Raw genomic sequence first — 11827 nt, 5'->3', positions numbered from 1 at the left:
AATCAGGCGTTACAAAAGCATTCCGCAAATAGATTGTTAGACTTTTCTCATACAATCCACCAAAGAGTTTCTTCAATATATCCACTACTGAAATACCTTCAAACACTAAGTGTTCTTTGTGTCGCTTATCACTTGACATCCACAAGAAACTAGCAACTGCGATTTGTGGTGGGCACCGGCATAAACCATGTACATCGAGTCCGTATAAAATACATATATGAAAATTACAGGATATGAGGTCCCAAGTGACTTTAATAGCATCGAGCTCGAAAGGAACTCAACTGATGCTCAACTTTATGCTCGAAAGTGTCAACCATAGAGTAATCGTGTTCTGTAAAATTGGCAACTTCAATATTGAAGGATGAATAATTTGCTAATTTGATGAAACTTATTTGATAGTTTTAATAATGGTTTCTAGACCTGTATTCGTTTCCGAGTTAGGATCATTGCGTTTAGCTGAAATAGAAGATGGAGCTAAAATATATGACTTAGTAAATAAAAGTATGGCTGACAACTTTCGTATCAATACATGTAACGACGTTATTCACTTAATGTAAGGATATTGGATAATTTTGGATATCCATTTGAAGTAATTATAAGGCAAATACTTTCAGGTGGTAGTGGAATAGTATGTGTATTTTGGAGGGTATTTGTTACAGAAAAACCTGCGTGTTATCCATATGTCAATTGAATGAAAGCGATCACGTGGCTGGGTTTTTAGCCTTGCAAGATTTTCCGCTAATACCCTCAGTGTGCGAAACATCATGGGAGGATTATGTCTGGACGAAATATAAGTATAATCAAATAATATACATAGTTCTACGTTAGAATGCACCATTGTTAGATTTTTCGAAATACATTTAAAAGAATGTAGTGTACTACAGAAAAAAACACGTAGGACGAAAACTGTTGCGCGAACCTTATTTGTTTGTGATAAGGACTAGGAGATCATAAGCGTTGTGACAAAAAAAAGATAAGTCTGTTTATAATTGGAAAATGAAAATGGATTTATTTTTGTAGAGCCGTGGAATTATCAGCAAGAAATACGTTATTTGTGCATTTAATGTGTTGGAGTACAAATTACGGGCGAGAGATTGTTGATAATATGCTTAGATCTGTGTTTATGCATGACCCATATCTTCAATACATCGCAATGATGAAAAGCATACCAAGCAATACTGGTAAGATATATATTTTACTAAATTAAGTTGCACTTGACAACATTATCTAAATTTAAGATATGCAGACGAAAATCTTCAAAGTAAAATAATTGCTGAATAAAAACAATTTTAACATCCTTACCGCAATAATAAGACTGCTGTGAGAGTCGTTTTTTTTGTTTTCACGCTGTAAATGTTTATGAATAATCGTAAAACTTGGGATATAAAATAATGTTGACTTTTACTTTACTCCATTATAATTTAATGCGATACGAATTGAGATTATCTAATGCCTTGTATACATTTGGACAGTAGTGCAGGCCTGGCATGGACTGTGTAGGCCTGGCATGGACTGTGCTTGCTGATGCCAGTTAGTTTACATTCTGGTCTTTACTGGTATAATGTAAATAATAATTTATGATCAGTTCTAGTGCCCGGTCAGCCGCGTTACGAGATGTCGTTTAGACGTGTACAGGTGATGGAGCGAGGCATACCCGGTGACAAACTGCCCTCATTACAGATCGCGGAGAGAAATGATGTTTGCTTAAAACTGCGAATTAGGAGAGCCGTGTAAGATACTTTACTTTCAATAATACGAGTATATGTTTTTTTGATATAGAAATAAGTACCTACTTACATCTGGAGTATTTTGATAGATATGCCAACGAAATTTAAAATGTATATACCTGTGTTTCTTAGGGAAGAAGACAACGACGACTTGCTTCCAATAATAGAGAGACGTTCGCGACGCATGCGTGACCTCTACGGAGATTATTACATTAGTGAACTCATATCACGCCACCCTGAATCCGAACGGGTCATACTTGTCTGCGAGGTATTGTGTTAACAATTATTATAACATATAAGTCCATTTGCACATGTATGATGTAAGAGAAAAAAGTCGAAAGACCATTTGGACTTTATAGCTTGCATTCGCCCGCGTGGAATTAAAAAAAAAGTGACCTAAGAGTTCTTCCAGACTACGCTCTACATTTATGCCAAATCTTATCCTGATTCGTTCAGCCGTTAAGGCTACAAACTAACAAACATCCATCGATCCATCTAAACTTTCGCATTTGTAATGTTGATAAGATAATTAGGGAAAATTTTCTCCTATCATCAATCTTATGAAATCACGACAAGATGTAGTTTTGCAGTGTTAATTGTTTTTTTTTTACAAAGCTATTTTTTTGTATAGCATAAGGAATTGGCCGTTGGCGTGATGTGTCTCAACACCCAAATCAACTTCGAGGCTTTAGAGGAGAGCTTTGAACTGTCCCCGTTCGCGGGACTCAGGCACCTTGAAGATAAATCCAATATAAAACAAAGCAAGGACGCCGAGTCGACTCTCAGGTTTGTCTACACATGTTAGCGTCTCTCAGTATCACTTAATGGTTATCAAGGTACTTCCTTAGTGGAGATTTCTCCTGTAAATTAAAAGGGACTTCCTTAGTTTCTTAGTAAGGAATAAACGATTGCGGTAATTTGTGATTATTAATTCTTACACTTTATTCCTTGAAAACGACTTGATAAAGATTTTTTTATAGAATGTGTTAATGTTAATTTTATTCTAATTTAATAATATATATTTAAGAGTGTATGTCGGAAATGTAATTGTGGTTAATAATTGTTTTTATAGTCTTCTAGGAATACAAAACAATGTTAATCAAGCCAGTGACCCTAGCGTTAGTCCTCCCGTAGATGGGGAGTCGGAGGTTAAATCTGGTATGGTAAGTCTGTTTATTGATTTGTCTACAGAAGTTATTAAGGTAATTAAAGTTGTTATTGTCAACGTCCCTAAATAGTACCTGAATAACGTTGTTTACAAAATTATGGGTCAGTAATAATCAAATGCTATTTAATTGTAAGTTAATAAGCTTAAAAATATATTTCCCTGGAGAGAGTAGAAGTAAAGGATGCTATTTTGGTTATCACAAACATTTATCTTTACTTAAAAATGTACTTTATCTGTTTTAGATACAAGAAGACTTAGAAAGGGCGGATAGTTTTGCTCAAAGGATGAAAGAAAAAGATTTATCTTCACAAGTGTCGCATCTCAGTACTAAAGCTCAGTTGGATATCATGAATCTTTTGGATGACGACGAGGAAGAGTTGGAATTCGATATTGTTAACATTGATACACATTTGTTAAGAATACCACGGTTACTATCGTACGACGAACTTTCGAAAGCAGCAATGGGGTTAGAATATTATACATATAATTAGAACAGAGGTCTTAAACGAAAGACCTAGCAAGAATACATTAAAGAAAGTATCGTAACGTTAGGGCGCTAAACAAATGTAATACAGATTTTGTCGATGGCATTATCTACATATACTTTCTCGAAAATTTTCGTGCTAGTTGTAGTCTAAAATTATTAAAAAGACATGCTTACAACAGTCCAAGTATTGTACACTCAACTACCATGACATGACATCTATCTTTCTTACTAAATTCAAAATGTTGTGTGTTTTTTTTAGGGGTGTTGCTAATTTATCTAAAATATTAGACGATAGACGACGAGATTCTTTGTCATTTACCGAGGAAAAGTGTATAAAGAGAGACAAAATGAAAAAATCTCGTAAGTACTTCTATGATATCTTTATTCAAAGACAGGTTAATGTTTTGTTTTCAAATCTGTCTGTCCCGTATCTTAAAGGCTTAAGGTAATTTATTTTATTATGTAATTTGACAGTATCAACTGCACCTCCTGGAAAGTTGCCAGAGCCGCCGAGGTATTCAGGCCCTCCTAACGCATTTATAATCGAACTGTTCGCAATGCATCCGGATTATGACGAAAGGTATAGTTCGTTTCAATTTCTTTGGCGGATGATTTTGAGCTGCGCGTGAAGACCTTCCGCATCCAGCTACGTACAGCTACACCTCAGATGTGTCCTGTGCCGCGACTTTTGAGTGTATTCTTAAACGATTTTTTTAAGTTCAAATAGATGATGTTTTTTTATTTCACAGATTTGGTTTTCAGTTACTAGAAGCGGCATTCGAAACGTTTCCAGGCAGAGACTATTGTGTCATGTGCTTGCCTTCAAGCGAACCGTCTTTCCCTTTGCTTGAACATTTCACGGTATTTTGTTTTGTGTATTGGTTACATTTCATTGTAATTTTGAAATAATTGCTTACTAAAATAAAAGGTAATACGTTTTTTGCAGCTAGTAACGCCTTACAACACTATCGGACGATTCGTTAATGAATCTCTATTTGTTGCGCATATAAATTCTGTTAAAGGGTAAGATTTGTTTCGATTCGTATGTGATTTCAAATAATTGAAATCTTGACTACCAATTAAAACAACCTACAGTGAAGTGAGCGTTCGTTTCGCGGAGGAGTACGACATCCAATACCTGAGCGACATCCTCGAGCACGCGCCACGCAAGAACGAGCTCATCGAGCTGATCGAGTCCAGCTTCTCCAGCGATGTCCTCAAAACCTACGTGCTGGCCAGCAGGAACCAGCCCGTTGGAGTCGTCGTGCTAGCGTAACACATTTATACACTAAAGACAGATCTACAAGTTAACATGTTACAAGGGCCTCGGAGACTGTTCATTTTCAAGTTAAATTAGTAGATAAAGTTATGTTTTATGTTCATCGTTGGTACCTTTATAGAGGGAAATGTTTTTTTATCTTTTCTTCGGATGTGATTATTGTGCGATACTTAACATAGCTTTGTTTTATCGCAGGCCTATAGAAGATCCAATATCGTTGCGGGTTCAATATGCGTTAGAACCTGAACCATATCGTGCAGGAAGTGATGGTAACGTAAGTAATTTTTTTTATATTAGTAGTTTAATCATTTTTTTATTAGGTATATAGTATACAGAGTGTAGGTTGCCTATAGTCTTTTTTAGAAGATCTTAAGTCCGAGTACAGTATTGATTAGGTTCTTCTGAAGATAGAAACCTACATATATTTTTAAGACCTGTGGTAATTGCCATCGATGTTCGTAGGTAGTGGTGATCATTTTATTTGAAGCTTCTAGAAACTTTATTGTACTGAATTGACTCTAGATATTGGGCGGTGTTTTGTCCCCTGCAATGGAGCCACACAGTCGCTGGTACATGCGCGATGTTCTGCGGCAAAGTCCGTACACACAACTATTCTGGACTTGTCGCCTACTAGCTAAAGGAGATTCAGTAAGTATATTAAATTTAAACGAATTTACATTTTACTGAGGTAACAATAAAGGAAAAGAATAATACGTCCAATAAAGCTTTTAATTTTTGTTATTTATCAGTTATTTGAATATGGTTACAAAATTTAACGGGTAGTAAAGCTGTTTATGGATACATTTGTAGCCTAGCAACCGTATTAAGTAATTTATAATGTAAAAATATCATACTTTCTAAATTCTTATTTAATAAGCTTTGTAGTTTACGAATCTCTTCAAATTGAAATTTAATAAGTGTAAATTCGCCTGTTATTTATTCTTGTTGTTAGTACTCTTGCAAGAATCGTGTTTACAAAGAACATCAATTGTTATTATTTAATTCAAATATATTTTTAGAGTCCTGCTCGCAACCTGATGTCAATGGCAAGTCACATGACACCTGTACCTCCATACCGTCTCGCGGGTAAAAATGAAAAAGAGAAGGCCAAAGAAAGGTAATTTTAATCTGTTATTTTTATAGCAAATAATTTACCATATGTGTAAAAGAATGGATAAAGGTTGTAAAAGAGAAATGCGGTGGAACACTGGCACAGATCCGTTACTTAAATCTAAAAGACGATAGACTTAGAGTAAATATGAAATTGAAAGACGTAATTAGTTCTCAATTCGCAAAAAAACATTAAAATTATTACTGAAATGATATATTTCAGCTCCGCACCTTTTGCGCTCTGGACAGTTGACCGGCCGATGACCAGTCTGCCGAAAATCTACATCAACCGAAATATTGTTGTGGTGGGCGCCAGCCGCACTGGTCTTTCATTTCTAGAGACATTAATAATGGGGTAGGTATATGAAAATTGGTTATGTTCATATCTTAATAACGACTAAGAAAGCATCTATTTTTGGCTGTAATCTTTGTACTCAGACCAACTTCTCCGTACTTGACGTTTACAAATATTACTTTGGTGTCGGAACACGGTCTGCCGACTGTGGGCGAGTGCTTGCGCGCGGCGGACCGCTGTGTTCCGCGCGACGGTCGCTACACGGACAGATATCTGAAAAGTGTACCCTACTATTTCTATATGGACGTTGTGCCTGGGATTATGATTAAAATTGACAGGTTTGTAACAATAATTTGCTACAATGTAACGTATTATCAGCCCAATAATTGGAGTCTCGTTTTTCTTTTAAATATTTTTTCAGACAAAAGAAATGCATCTATTTAAAAGGTGGGTTGGTGAAGCATTACGACGATTTGGTGTTGACTTGTGGTCAGCAGTTCCAACATCCGGATTACTTGAAGGATCAGTTGGCGCGAGATCGACTGTTAAAGTACGCCTATAACATTGTTTAGAATTTTGTAAAAAGACAAGAACTTTAGGTAGATTAAGTGGTGAAAGGATTGCTGATACTTTAGTATTGGCTAACTAAAATAGGTTGCTAAGGATTAAGGTAATCAAAAGTGGATATTTCGATCTAGGGAAAAAAAGATAAACTGCGACAAATTGCCTATGGACAACCCATTGTACCGACCTGATAGAGTATCAGGATTTACGGAGATGCCGGAGAACTTGATGCTCATTAATTCACTGTTCGACGCAAACACGGGCCTCAGGAAATTACTAAGGATGATATCTGACTTAAGTAAGTCTATTAAATGAAATCTTTAAGCTTATTTTGTAGAGTCGAGCGAGTTTTAACACCACATGTTTTTATAAATGTGGTTTACCTCAATTGTTCGTATAGTAAAGTTTCTTTTCTAAAAACTATTATCATAGTATTCTGGTTTCATTATGCTTCAGTTGTTTTTAAGGACACTAATATCCGTAATTCGGTTTTTCAGAAGAATCATACAACGGTTTGAATGAAGATAATAAAATCATAGTATACGGTGACTGTATAGACGCTTATTCTTGTATCGCTGCTTTACTTGAATTAGGTATTGCGGCTGATATGATCACGTTTGTTGAACCGTTCCCACCTGAAGACACTAATGCTTTAAGAGTAAACTGCTTTAATAACGAAACAGTATGTATATTTTAACACTTTTAACCGACAACCTTACTGGTGCTTTACGATCTAAGAAGATAGAAATAGAAAACATTAAAGTACTCCATCCTAGCGGTCTTAAGATTCAAGTTAATGTTTATTTTGGACTGACTAATAGTGATAATTCAAGTATATCAACTTTAAAACATCTATAAAAATATTTTACTTTTCGTTGTTTTTAGGTCGATGAACGAGTACAAACAAGTCTGTCAGATCTAGGCATCCAGGTGTACCGGCGTTGCTATTACACGGGTTGGAAGCTGTCGGGCGCTCGCATCGAACTGCTGCATTTTATGACGCACACGCAGGCTATCACATTATCCTGTTTTACTTTCTTTTACTACGGAATTAAAGCCATTGATGTCAATTCTTTTAAAGGTTAGGTTTTGAAGTTACTGAATTTGCACATTATTTAAAATAATATACAGAGTATACAGACAAGTCTAGGTTACATATACTTTTGCATATATTACAATGGTCACTGAATATTGCGTCACTTTTTAGTCACTAAGGTTAACTACTTTTTAAAGATTGCTTGTGATGTTTGGTCTTGTGGTTATTGGAGCCTTGGAAAAGATTTTACATTTATGACAGTAAGGTTTTGCTTTCGCAGCAATAACGGAGAGTGGATTAGTATACGACGGGGGGCTGGTGGTGGGCACGGGCTTTGAAACGAACGACCCGAGCGTGCATGCGGCGGGCACTTGTACTAAGTACTCGCGTCGCTTGTACGCGCAATCGCACGCACAGAAGTATTACTCCTCGGAAGATGTTGGAGAAGCCGTGAGACATAATACCAGCTAACAAAACATAAACTAACTTGATCTTTATTTTAATACGAGCTGTTACCCGCGACTTTGTCCGCGTGGTATTCGAAAACATACAAACTGTATAAATTACAAAAAGCTACGTTTCCCTCGGGAACCGGACATTCCTCGGAGATGAAGCTTATCCCATGTGTACTCCAGACTTTGTTTTATATCTGTGCCAACTTTCAATAAGATATGTTGAACCGTTGCAGAATGATCGAGTAAACATTAAAAAACTAAATTAATGAATCCCACGGAAACCGTAACTGTTCCCGGGATAAAAAGTAGCCGATGTGTTCTTCCAGACTATGCTCTAAACCTGTGCCAAATTTCATGGAGATCCGTTCAGCCGTTTAGGCAACAAACGCTAACAAACATCCATCCATCTATCCATCCATCCATCTAAACTTTCGCATTTATAATATTAGTAAGATGTATTAATTTTTTAGTTGGCAGCACTATTTCTACAAAAGTTAGATCCATTTATGAGTTCGATTGCAGATCTTGATCTTTGTCCATCAGAAATTATCTCTCGATACAGCTCCAGTGTTTTAGGGTAAGATATAAATACAAGAGGTATTCTGTGAGAGAAAAATTATTTATAAACGTAAATTACTTGCAGATGTAAAAGTTCCATTTACGGCAGCAACTACAGTAATGAATCGCGATTCCAATTGCCCACATGTAGACGGTTAGATTTATTTGAATTATTAATTACTGACTATAATTTCTAGGTAAACCATGTAACTAAATGTATAATTTTGATGTTTGTAACATTTTAGTTGGCAGCCTGTGATGAAGTTCTATTCGCCGATCACACATTCGGCCACATTGCCGGGTCCTCTCTACTATCTTAAGATCAGGAGGCCCGGGATTGAGATACCGATGGCTGTGCAAATGGCGTTACCACTGCAGGTATTATACCACCGGAAAATGTTTGCAAATTCCTTTGCTACTATATAAATAGATGTAACATGATTAGAAATTATCATTTATTCCCAGGGTCATACTTTACAAACGGATAAAAACGGCAACTATTTCCGCTTGCAATTAAACGCACTGCATTGCGTTGTGTTGGTCACTTGCTTGTCTAAGAAACCTTTCCCATCAGAGAACCTTACACAACTGTTCGGAAAACATGAGGCGTTCTTTAATAAGCTACTAGTTAGATACCAGGTATGTTAACATTGTTAAAAATTGTTAGAAAGAGTGAGAGAGATAACATATGCTTTTATTTTAGATGAAACAGATAGATGATTTGTACGAATTCTTCTCCCAGCCTTGGATGACAGCGATGTATCAAATGACATTTAAGAATTTAATGAACGATATAAATGACCAAGATGTAGGCACTGTAAGTATAAATAAAAAGTATCACTTTCAACGGATATTAGAAAGATGTAAAATAATTCAAGCCTAATGGTTTGGGGTACGGACTACCGATCTTACGGTCTAGGGTTCGAATCCCGCTATTCGACTATTGTCGTGAACCATATAGGCACAAGCCTAGAGCTTAGTTGGAATGGTAGAAGGAAATATTAGTAAATTAACAAAAATCTACTAATATTTTTACAAAAAAAAAATTTAGATGTGTATGTAATTTTTATTGAAAATTGCTACTAATAGATATACCAAGTTAATGCAAAATACGCTAGTATTGATGTAATATAGAATATTAGTGTGTCTTATTAATTGTAGAGCGCTCAGTATAATCCTAAACGTTCAGAATACTATTTATTAAATAGCAAAATGTTGTGTTTGTTAGCATTGTGGTTACTCTTAAAAAGCAGAAGACAAAAGTTGTTTTGTTTGAAAGTATCTAAAAATTAATTGCCGAATGAGACTTTTTATGTTAGTCCCAGAGGTATGCTCCCTAGAGATTGAGTCCAGTCTCATCGGGAATGGATAAAGACATTTGTGGGTCCTAGGGGCAGTACAATAAAATGAACAGTATAAGCAGAAATGTATCTTATGCTTTCATCTTTAAGGTTTACGATCTCTTGAAATCAACTTTCTATCTTCTTGGCGATCACCGACCACCCGTGGAATCTGAGTATGGTATAGAAGCTGTTTATTCAGGATATGGACCCGCTGTAAGTTTGTATTTACACTAGCTATTGCTCGCGACTTCATCCACGGGATATTAATAAATAAAATATTACTCGCTGATTTTATTGGTGAAAGAATTTTTGAAATCGACCCAGTAGTTTTAGAGTTATTTTAATACATACAAAAATACATATCTTTCCTCTTTATTATATTAGTATTTGCTGTCAGTTTAAAACTAACTCTGTTTTCGATAGGTCTATTTTACTATACTAAAGTATACTTAAAAAAAGGTACAATTTGACGTCATATGCATATTGCCTATTACAGGAGGTGCAAGATCTGGGTACTTTCCGGTCTGTCATAGACAAGTTTGTCGGAAGAACGAGCCAAGAAGTGGTAAATATGTTACTATTTAGAAGTTTTTTAATCGATATGCTATTGTCTTCTTTTGTTGTTTAGTTTAATCGTTTTTTTTTTCTCCAGGCTCGTATTCCCGAGGATATACCTTCGGTAAGTTAAATAGTGTTACAAATACTATGTTTTATACTAAGTGATTGTCGATTGTTTCACAGTCCATTCAACTGTTCAGTTGCACAACTAAAAATCAAATTGTTATTGTTATCCATAGTTTTGATTTTTAATTACAAGATAATCACTATCTGTACTCAATTATGCATTATTTAATTTCTTTGTGTTTAGGATGTTTTATCTAATAGATATTTTATGACAAATTGAAAACCAATTAAGGTTTGAAGTAAAGTTGGAGTCCTTTTGTCTATAAAACAATTAGATAAGACTAATTGGTTTGATATATGTTTTAAGGAATGTGGACAAAGTGCGGCCATCAGAGACGAGGCTCTTGGCTTCTGGAAGGCAGTGGGAGGCGAGCGTATCGTAGTAGCCCATCTTTCACGATACCTCAAGCAGAACTACGCGACCAATCCGCAGTATGCTTTGCCAAAATCTGATTAATGTCGCTGTTACTTTATGTTTTTAATATATTGGTGAGTAATGTCTGTTGAGACAATTGTGTTTTGTTTAGACGTATACCTCGGTTTAGGATTATTCCCAACCATTACCCCGCTCTGTCCCCACGTGGGAACAGATGAGAATAAAAAGTTCCACCTTTTGCGACGGGGGTCGGTTGGAACCTATTTTATTTCATAACGGTTCCATCGGTCACCTTATTTGTGATAGTGGGACTAAAAGGTCGGACGGGTGAAAAGTTTTATTCTCACGTGGGGACAGAGCGGGGTGACGGTTGGCAATAACCCTCCATTTTAAAACAAAATACTTTGTCACTAAGTAACAAACGCTCTATTTAACATCAACAGGAAGGGCATGGCTGTTACAGAAAAATATGAGGCGTAAATTCTTTGCTACACAATCGAATCTAGGGATGGTCTACCGCAATAATTAAAAGATAAAATAAAATAAAGTCTGTGTAAAAAAACTACACTATACATTTTAGATAATTTATTTTAATTTTACACATGTTCATTATTCCGACAAGTTCTCTTATAAATTATATTTACATTGAAATGCACAAGATGGCCGTTCAAAAACGTTTACCATACTTTTGAAGATAAATAAAAATAAATAAACATTTAATACATTCTTAATTATTAAATTACGA

General features: G+C 35.6%; 1 protein-coding gene across 1 annotated transcript; it reads left to right on the top strand.

The window, feature by feature from the left end:
- Window positions 1–352: 352 nt before the first annotated feature.
- LOC106101426 (cilia- and flagella-associated protein 61-like) lies at window positions 353–11204 on the top strand. Its single transcript, XM_013280663.1, has 32 exons — window positions 353–553; window positions 660–794; window positions 1021–1181; window positions 1586–1730; window positions 1860–1995; window positions 2359–2513; window positions 2800–2890; window positions 3138–3361; window positions 3642–3742; window positions 3857–3962; window positions 4132–4243; window positions 4329–4405; window positions 4478–4654; window positions 4857–4935; window positions 5184–5309; window positions 5681–5778; window positions 5995–6126; window positions 6210–6404; window positions 6488–6616; window positions 6765–6928; window positions 7128–7312; window positions 7516–7711; window positions 7947–8116; window positions 8592–8698; window positions 8765–8833; window positions 8925–9057; window positions 9145–9318; window positions 9383–9496; window positions 10131–10235; window positions 10519–10587; window positions 10675–10701; window positions 11014–11204. Exons 1-32 carry the CDS (start codon window positions 408–410, stop codon window positions 11161–11163), a joined length of 4188 nt encoding a protein of 1395 aa, XP_013136117.1. The 5' UTR covers window positions 353–407; the 3' UTR covers window positions 11164–11204.
- Window positions 11205–11827: the final 623 nt, after the last annotated feature.

This window comes from Papilio polytes, unplaced genomic scaffold, assembly GCF_000836215.1.
Source record: "Papilio polytes unplaced genomic scaffold, Ppol_1.0 DF823980.1, whole genome shotgun sequence".
NCBI classification, from domain to species: domain Eukaryota; kingdom Metazoa; phylum Arthropoda; class Insecta; order Lepidoptera; family Papilionidae; genus Papilio; species Papilio polytes.
Note: the sequence above shows the minus strand (reverse complement) of the source record. Positions and strands in the feature narration are given on the sequence as shown.